Raw genomic sequence first — 10413 nt, forward strand, 5'->3', positions numbered from 1 at the left:
AGGAGAAGGTTTGAATCATCATCTTAAATGTCAGTGCTGTGTGATGGAACAATGACTCTGGAGAAAACAACAGGTCCTGGTTTCACAAATGACCACATCAGCAGACAGATGTTCAGTCTCACTTTGTCCACAGCTGCTCTGATTGGCTGTCTGCAGTCCACCTCTGGTTCTGGGTCTTTGTCCACACTGGGGACAGGAGGGGGGTCCTGAAGAACCAGACTGGTCCCAGTCTGAGGTGAAGCACTGTCTGCAGAACCAGTGTCCACAGCTGGTGGAGACTGGATCCTTCAGGACGTCCTGACAGAGACCACAGCAGGACAGCTGCTGGTCCACAGAGACACCACTCCTCTTCCTCCTGTCAAGACATTTCTGGATCAACAACATGTCACAGCTCCACATTTGAGCTCTGATTGGTTAACCACCTCAAGGGGGCGGGGCTTCAGTAAGCAGAGGAGCAGAGAGAGAGAAAGTAGAGGAAGACGAGTGTAGAGAGACGAGCTGAATGAAGACCTGGTCCTGGTCTGGTTTCTGTTTCTGTCTTTATCTGTTGACCTTTAAAGGGATAGTTAAACATTTTTAACTATCACATTTTTTGATATGTGAAATAAACAAACAAACAAACAATTGTCAGTGCAAGCTATTTTTAGACCGGCAGAGCAGAGCCGCAAGCTGCTCAGAGCTATGCTCCGGAGGCTAATGGGATTTCCTGATTTCCCAAACCCATCAAACTCATCAAATACACAATCCAACAACTCCAAAACGCTCTGGTGGACAAGTTGTGACCTTCACATTCACCACGCTATGAGATAATAACACAACGTTACCAGACAGATTTGTTTTAGAGGTAAATTCAGAGACTGCTGCTGACTGAAATGCGCATCAGCTGTTTTGCATGAATTGGCAATTGGCCAATTTGCTATGTTGAACTATCTCTTTAAATCTGGACTCTAAAACAAACTCCCTGTTAGTTTGAGTCTCTTCAGTTTTGCGTCATCTCGTCTGGTTTTTACTCCAAATGTGTGAAATGATTGAGAAGCTGTTGGTGGTGTTTTCCTCTTTCAGACACTGATCATGTGTTTGATGTTGGTTCTGGACTGAGTCCTATCAGCTCTTTAACTAATGAGCTCCTCATCCAGACGCTGCTGTGTGGCTCTAATGAACCTGTGTTGGAGCTCTGATCCAGTGTGAGGAGACTGAAGCTGACAACAGAAGCTTCAGCAGCTCCACCTGAGCTTCACTACATGTAGTGGAGAAGCTCAGACAGTCACAGACAGGAAACAGGAAACACTGATCACTCCTGTCTGGTTCCTGACTTTTCAAAATAAAAGTCTGTGTGTATCAGCTGCTTTAATCGGTAACACTTTACTTGAAGGTATCGTCATAAGACTGACATGACACAGTCATGAACGTGTCATAAACGTTATGTCAATGTCATAACGTTGTCATTTTTTGTCAGTTTTTGTAGGGTTAGGTTTAGGGTTAACCGAATGACACTTAATGACAATGTTATGACATTGACATAATGTTTATGACACGTTCATGACTGTGTCATGTCAGTCTTATGCCAGTGTCATGTCACTCATATGACGATACCTTCAAGTAAAGTGTTACCCTTTAATCTCTACTGTGACTTAAGTTTAAAGGCTCAGACGTGTGGATCATTAAAGTGTTGGTGCAGCAACGTTCACACTGACTGAGGCTGATGACACAGGAACATGAGGACGCTGTGCTTCATCAGTCTGATGGACAGAGTGTGTGTGCATGTTTCTGTCTCTGAGGTTTGTTGTGAACCTTCAGAGTCTGATGGATCTGGTTCCTGGTTTCTCTCTGTTTCCTTCACATGAGTCTAATGACTGAATCATCTTCAGCTCAGTTTACAGTAGAAACCGTCTCTTACCGTGACTCTGGAGGTCCAGGTCCAGGTCTGAGGTCTGGAGGACGGCCCATGGACCAATCACTTCTCGCAGACCAGCCTGTGGGTCCAGGTCCAGGTCCAGGACTGAGGTCTGGAGGACGGCCCATGGACCAATCACTCCTCGCAGACCAGCCTGTGGGTCCAGGTCCAGGTCCAGGACTGAGGTCTGGAGGACGGCCCATGGACCAATCACTTCTCGCAGACCAGCCTGTGGGTCCAGGTCCAGGTCCAGGACTGAGGTCTGGAGGACGGCCCATGGACCAATCACTCCTCGCAGACCAGCCTGTGGGTCCAGGTCCAGGTTCAGGACTAAATCCTGCAGGACGGCCCATGGACCAATCACTTCTCGCAGACCAGCCTGTGGGTCCAGGTCCAGGTTCAGGACTGAATCCTGGAGGACGGCCCATGGACCAATCACTTCTCACAGACCAGCAGGTGGGTCCAGGTCCAGGTCTAGGTCCAGGTCCAGGACTGAAGAGTGGGGGTTGTTCTTTGGACCAGTCACTCTTCATGGACAGACAGATGGATCCTGGAGACTCTGCTCTCAGTCTGAGCTTCTGACCTCTGCAAACACAAAAATGTTCTTATTCACATCACATTGATCACTGATCAGTTCTCTGATCACAGATGCATTGTGGGAAGCCTCCAGTGACGTCAGCGTCCAGCACCACACACTGTAGTAAGGGATGGATTGTCAGGATTACATTTTTAACATCAAACACATACTACAATGCAGCAGACACGTGCACAGTGCAGACGCATAGTGACACTGTAGAACACCACAACAGACCAACACGTAACACAACCTCCTGTGTAGCCTCCATCTGTGTGGAGCCCAAAGCCACACACTGGCTGTTTTCGAAACCGCATACTACCGTACTGCCTACTACATACTGCGTTAGTATGTACTGCATACTGAATGTGGGATTCAGTATACTGCTTCAGCAGACCAACGCCGTTATCATCATAGTATGCAGTATACGAGTTTCCCAGAATGCATTTCACGGCAACCGGTAGCAGTAGCTGTAAAACAGAGAGGGGTCTGTCTGCGGCCTGCAAGAGGGAGGCGTTTCACGTAGAGGCGTTCGCGTAGTGACGTCACTACGCGACACGCCCCCTCCACACGGGAAAGTCACGTTGAACCACGCGAGATGTAAAATGAGACCGCCAAAACGGATAACAAAACAGGAAGTAAACCAGTTCCGCCGTAAAACTTGACTAGTCTGAATGGCCGAACATATGCAGACTGTAAGTGTCAGTGTAATTTAATTAATTCATCGATTAATGTATATAATAATTGTGTTTAGCGATGGACTAAGGAAGTAAGGCTATATTTATCCATATTATTAAATATAAGTGTATAAACAGAACGAAGCCAGCCCGTTGCCGACTCAGCAAAATGTAACGTTAGCAAAGTTTCAGAGGGTGTTTGATAAGTGACATGCAGCGTATACATACGTTTTATTGCAAATGATCCTAAAAGGTTGAGCCAAATAGAATTGGGTGTTGTAACTTAGCCAGCAATCTGGTGTAACTAATAAATTGTAACTCTGCTATAATATTGACCAGCTCATTCAAAAACATTATTCTCACCGTGGTCTAGTGCAGCAATAGTTTGTTTGAAATTATTGTTCACATTTACATTTAAACACGTACTTCCTACAGTCACAAAAGTGACCGTGGTAAGATTAATATGTAAAGAATTGATGATAGACACATGACACATCAATGTGTGATGTAACATGTAATTGAAAACCTTTATTGTTCTTTTTTGACAGTGAGTTAAATGTGATGGCCGAAGCCCTGGTGGGGCACATGTCCAAGGAGGGAGCAAAGAAGCTCCAAATTTACAAGGAGAAACTGGAAGAAGCCCTCTCCTCTGAGGCATTTCTGAGCAGGCTATAAAAAAAAAAAATGAGCCTTGAAATGTTTTGGTTTGGTTTTTTTTAAATAGATCTCTTCTTCACTACAAATACGTTTGACAGACCAAATATAGTTGAGATGAATTGCTACTTGTCACAAAATGACCATGACAAAGAAAGTTATGGTCTATGATCAGTGCTGTGAGTGCATGAGTACAGTAGTGTGTGTGTTGTAGGGTGAAATAAAGGAAATCAGAATACCAAACAAAGCCCAAGAGGTGTTGCAGGTAGGAGAGAGGGCGAGAGGGCCAGCAACTCAAGCTCCAGGAGAATGCTGCTGATGATCCCTGCTGATATCAAGAGAGAAAGCAAGGGAGCAACACTGCTCAGTAACCTACAGAATGGAGAGATTCACAAATGAATTCCCCATTAAGGAATAATAAAAGTTATTGTCATCACATTATTTTAATTTTGTTATGTAGGCCACTACTTTTATATATATATATATATATATATATATATTTATTTATTTATATATATATCTACACATTATGCTCTTACTCCCACATAAGCACTGACATTATTATTTACTACTTTTATTTATTTATATAAATAAATATAGGGTAGGCCACTACTTTTATATATATATATATATACATATATATATATATATATATATATATACATATATATATATATATATATATATATATATATACATATATATATATATATATATATATATCAACACATTACGCTCTTACTCCCACATAAGCACTGACATTTAGCTCATGAATTCCTGTCTGTTAATTATCTTGTGTTTTCTCTTGTGACAAAGTCAGAAAATTTAAAAAAATTTAAAAATTTAAAAAATCTAAATTTTAATATAAATGAAATCCTGCCTTAATTGTTTTTACCCAATTAAAAATGTAATAATAACATTTGTGAGCTTTTGAATACATTCATTATAGGGCAAAGAACGCGTAGGCAAAGTCGTTAACTTTTGCATGCAACATGCAACTGTAGTGGGCTCATATCCCTTTAAGAACCGTGTGTAGGGCGTTCCCTGTAGTGGCGGGGGTCGTGTTGCGTAGTGACGTCATTACGCGACACGCCTCCTACAGTGCCTACTACTCGACACGCCTCCCTCTTGCAGGCCGCAGACGGATACACTTGGTAAAACAGGCTAAAAGCTGTTTTATTTCCCGCTCTAGTGCTGTAATTATGTAACTTTATTAAAGCAGAAGTAAGTGGTCCGGTCGTTTTCGCTAATGCTGCGTTCCAGGCAGGCTTTTGAAATCGTAAATTACAGCTTCAAGTCACAACTTACGACTTTGTAGCGTTCCAGGCAACCCACTCCTGTTTTTCTGACCTGTTTTACCGGTGAAAGTCACTATAATGGCCACTCGTAACTTCCGACCGGTGAACTCGTACCAGATCGAACTGGTACCACTTCACGGTCGGAAAAATACGAGTTTCCTTGAACGCACCATAACAGTCCTCGTCCCTACGTCGCCACATTCACGGCGTCCCTTGGCTGCACACACAGCCCTGCATGCCGTTCTCTCTCCTCATTGGATAAAAACTGTAGGATACGATAAATGTTTTCTCCTGGGCTCAGAGCAGAGCAGAGGGACTGAGAGACCCGTGTTTCAGACCAAACACTCTATGTAAGTGATTGCTGTCGGAAGATACAACTATTTAAGACTTATATTAACACAAATATATCACTTACTTCTGCTTTAAGTTTTAATATTTTTTCATGCGAGAAAGTAACTGTTAAGACCCCAAATATACGGCCAGTTTATCCAAATGACGGCTGTTTAAAAGTTTGCTCCGATGTTTTTCGGAGAAGTGAAGCTCCGCAGCGACCGGGACATCACAGAGGCAGCAGCCCGGCTCCTGACGTGCTCGGCCGCCCAGCACTACGACGTCATTCCGGAGGAGAAAACGGTCGCTAATTAACTTACCCGCAGGTTTTTAGAGGTTTACCATTGGCTGGTTAAATTATTTTCAGGAGATAAATGTTGGTCTCATTGATGAAATCTCAATTGTGGCAGTAGCATTAGTTTGTTTGAATGTAAAGTGAAGCTTCTTGTGTGTAAGCAGCGCTGCCTCGGGGCTCAGCAGCCTAACGTTATGTACAGAAATCACCACATTTACAAAAAATAAATAAATATTTTACAATGAACCGATCAGTCTGCATTAAGTTTTATTTTATTAAACTATTGTTACGGTACACGGCTACACTACAGTCTTTGGTTACGCTCTGGTTACGGTTAGGACGTCAGGGGAGCATTGCATTGTGGGATACAGTACGCGATGTAGACTGGTCAGATACTGGAGATATTTTCCGAATCAGTGCGACATCCGGGAACTTTTGCAGATTTTGCTTTTGTTCACATACTGAATACTACATACTACATTTTGGCCAAATCAGTACGTACTAGCAGTATAGTATGTGGTTTCGAATACAGCCACTGTCTCCATTTGGGTGGCGGTTTAGCTCCGACTGTGGGATCAAACCATGGCCCACTGCAGATCCCAGAGCAGCTGGAGACCCCAGATCACAAGATCACAGAGAACTACCAGCTGACCTGATGACAGCCGTGTAGAAAGTGAGACTGAAATGTGAACAACAGGTCACTTTGCCTTTCTGAGGTTGATCTGCTGTTCTTATTCTTGTGGAGCAGATGTGTTGGATCATAAAATGTTGCAGTTTTCCACCTCCACTATTATTTTATTCTTCCTCCATGACGTCCTGTCAGCTTCAGGACGCACTGACTGACTGCTGACTCATGGTTTGTGCTGGCGGGTCTGACTACTGTTGACAAAATGCTGATTTTTCAATCTGGAGTTTCTCCATTGTTATATTTTGACATTTATGGGATACTCAGTGAGTCTTTTGCGTACCACCTAGAGGGAGCCCGCAGGATGAGGAATTGATACATGCTGGTTGCGTGATATTCTTAATTTGCAAGTTTGGTATTGAAGTAATCCAAAAGTAATTTAACATAACCCAGTGTGTTACTTTAATTATGTAATTACATTAGTTTAACATGTAATTTGTAATTGTACTGGATTACATTTTTAAGGTAACTTTCCCAACCCTGCACACAGGTCTGGTATCTGGTATGTATCTGGTTTCTTACTGTGACTCTGAAGGTCCAGGTCCAGGTCCAGGTCCAGGTCCAGGTCCAGGTCCAGGTCCAGGTCCAGGTCCAGGTCCAGGTCCAGGTCCAGTTCCAGCTCCAGGTCCAGGACTGAAGAGTGGAGGTTTTCCTTTGGACCGGTCATTCTTCGGAGACTTTGACCTGTCCACCTGTTTCGCCACATTACCACCCATCTTCAGGACTTCAGTCAGTCTGAGAGGGAAACCAGTAACACACACACACACACACACACGTAGTAGGTAGGTTTAGACCAGCGCTCTTGGCGACGCCTGCAGCTTGTGCAGAACGCTGCTGCTCGTCTTTTGACAGACACAAAGAAACAGGAGCACATAACTCCAGTTCTGGCCTCTCTGCACTGGCTTCCTGTCCGGTTTGAACAGCATGGCCCCTGTGTAGTTAGCAGAACTCATACATGTTCACAGACCAATCACAGCTCTGAGGTCAGCAAATGAAATAAATCTGGATGTGCCTAAAAGCAGGCTGGAGCGTTGGCAGTGGTTGAACCTAAGCTGTGGAACAGTTTACCACAGCATATCCGGTTGTCAGAGACTCTGGAGATTTTTAAGTTCTCTCTCAAAACCTATTTTTTTCTCCCAGGCTTTCATATGTGTGAGATAAAGTTGTTTGGTTTGCTGAATGTATGTGCCAATGACAAAATTGTTTTTTGAAATGTACCATTGTATTTTATTGTCATTTATTTTATGTTAAGCACCTTGGTCAACCTAGGTTGTCTATAAGGTGCTCTATAAATAAACCTGACCCTACTGCATAAGTCAACAGAGGCAGAGGTCTATCAACCATTAAAATCACCATAACTCACTGAATATTCAACCGATTCTCAAGCCGTTTGGTTTATTATAATGTCAGACATATATTTATGATACAACATAGATTGATATTTTTTATATGACGTATGTACGGACTACGTCTGACTCTTCTTCCCTCCACAGTCCACACAGACAAACTGACTCTCACACTCTGACACAACAACAACAACAAAAACAGTAATAATAATAATAATAATGCTGTGTTGACACTCACTCGTCTCAGACTTCAGATTCTCTCCTTCTGCTCCGTTCACTCTAAAATGGCGTCTGAACACCTTTACCTCCTCCCTCTGCTCTGCAGTTACAATCATTTATTGTTCAGTTTAAAGTTCATCTCATGGACTTTAAACTAATAGAGTTGTTGACCTCCACCACTCATAGTACTTTGACTTTAGATATAAACACGTAGACGCCGCCTCTGATGCTGCTGTCCATTGGAACGATGCTGCAACGCGGCCGCCATCTTGGGCAGGGGGAAGCCGTGTCTACTTACTGCATTAGTCTACAGAGGCAGAGGTCTATCAATTTATCATACACTTACATACTCAGACACACACCCACATGCATACATACACTGTAATTTTCTCTACAATGGTCTGACCGGGTCGTACGTATATGTCTATGGTCAGAAACCCCATGGCGGCCGTGTTGACGCGCCTGACAAGCCTGGAGTGGCATCTACGTGTATATATCTATGACTTTGACATTAAATCCATGTTTATCCAGTCACCGTTACCTTTGACCTTTGAGTTTGAAGAAGTTGTGTGGAGGTGAATCTGAGACAATGTGTTGACATATGTACGGACTACGTCTGACTCTTCTTCCCTCCACAGTCCACACAGACAAACTGACTCTCACACTCTGACACAACAACAATAAAAAACATTTTTTTAAAAAGTTGTTTTGACACTCACTTGTCTCAGACTTCAGTTTCTCTCCTTCTGCTCCGTTCACTCTAAAATGGCGTCTGAACAGTTTTACCTCCTCTCTCTGCTCTGCAGTTACAATCATTTATTGTTCAGTTTAAAGTTCATCTCATGGACTTTAAACAAAACTGAACAATAAATTATAATGAGGAAGTGACTTTCTACAATAGAGTGGCGCCACCTGCTGGGTAACTCCTGGTATTACACCTGTATGGCCAGGTGAACTCTGACACCATGAATAAACAGTGAGCTGAGATCCAGCTGTGGTAGAAGAGCTGCTGAGAGATTTAAAGACACTCCACTACAAGTTACAGCTCAGCCTGTTCTCTGTCTTATTCATCACACATGTTGTCATCAACTAATTTGTGTCTCAGTGTTGTAACTTAACTCGCCCCGGTCTGGCAACACGACCATATATGGAAAACACAACCACAACTAAATGTAAGTCCACACAGAAACCAGGAGGATACAAGGAGAATCATGATGAACTCCTTTTAGAAATGCACTCATTGACATACACACACACAGCTGCAGTGATCAGACCATTACTCTGAACCTAATTTAAACCTAATTATAACCTAAAGTCTTAACCATCAAACAGCCCTTGGGAAAAGTGAGGAACGGCCAAAATGTCCTCACTTCCCCTAAATGTCCTCACTCTGTTGGTTAAAAACTCTCGACGGTCCCCACAACGTAGTAAATACAAGAACACACACACACACACACACACACACACACACACACACACACACACACACACACACACACACACACACACACACACACACACACACACACATCTTACAGGTGTTTTTCTGTGGGAACAGAAGCTGATTGTGCTGAGTTCATCTCTGACTCTGGGATTAGAAAGAATAAATTATCATGTGTAACAAGTGGGCGTGTCACTGGTGGCCAATCACATTATCAGCATTATTTTCATCCCTCTCTCTGATTGGTTCAGGACGGCTACTTGCTACAGTGGAGCTGATGTGTTCAGAGGAGGAGGAGGAGGAGGAGGAGGAGAATGTTTGTTCATGTTGCTGCTGTTGATCTGTATGTGGCTGATTTGATGCTTCTGCTTTTATGGAGGTGAAGTATTTGAGGAATTAAAGGGAAAGTTAAAGGTCAAAGGTCTCTCTTATCTCCTCCCCCTCTCGCTTCCTCCCTCCCCCCTTCTCTCTCTCTCTCTCCCCTTCCCTCCTCCCCTCTCTCTCCTTTCTCTTTCTCTTCCTCCCTCCCTCTAAGTCTCTCCCTGTATCCCCCTTTCTTTACGCTCTCTTTCTCCCCCTTCTCTCTCTCATCCCCCACTTCCTCTATCCTCTCCCTCTTTCTCTCTGCCCCCTCCCCCTAAGTCTCTCCCCCTCCCTCCCTCTTTCTCTCTGTCCCCTCCCTCCCTCTCTCCCCATCCCTCCCCCTCTCTCTCCTCTTCCTCTTTCTCTCTGCCCTTCTTTCCCTCCCTCTAGGTCTCTCCCTGTCTCCCCCATCTCTCTTCCCCCCTTCTCTCTCTCTCTCTCTCCTCACCCCTCTTCCTCTCTCTCCTCCCTCCCTCCCTCTCTTTCTCCCTCCTCTTTCCTCTCTCTCTCCTCTCCCCCCCCCCCACTCTCTCTATCCTCTTTCTCTCTGCCCCCTCTAAGTCTCTCTCTCTCTCCTCCCCTTCTTCCTCTCTCTCTTCTCTCTCTATCCTCTCCTTCTTTCTCTCTGCCTCCATCC

General features: G+C 43.9%; 2 protein-coding genes across 2 annotated transcripts in view; both read right to left on the minus strand.

Moving 5' to 3' along the window:
• Positions 1-2193, minus strand: part of LOC146986553 (NACHT, LRR and PYD domains-containing protein 3-like) — a 51567-nt gene extending 49374 nt beyond the window's left edge. Inside the window, exons 1-2 of the mRNA XM_085780283.1 lie at positions 1970-2193; positions 123-355 (exon numbers count right to left, since the gene is read on the minus strand). Of these exons, the coding sequence (XP_085636409.1) occupies positions 123-355; positions 1970-2172 (436 nt within the window). The 5' untranslated portion in view covers positions 2173-2193. The remainder of the gene's footprint in view (positions 1-122; positions 356-1969) is intronic.
• LOC146986534 (uncharacterized) overlaps positions 1-10413 on the minus strand; it is a 1046957-nt gene that overhangs the window by 817159 nt on the left and 219385 nt on the right. The gene's annotated exons all lie outside the window — the stretch shown is intronic.

Source organism: Trachurus japonicus, chromosome 6 (assembly GCF_045865225.1).
Source record: "Trachurus japonicus isolate A0001 chromosome 6, Traja_1.0".
Taxonomy (NCBI): domain Eukaryota; kingdom Metazoa; phylum Chordata; class Actinopteri; order Carangiformes; family Carangidae; genus Trachurus; species Trachurus japonicus.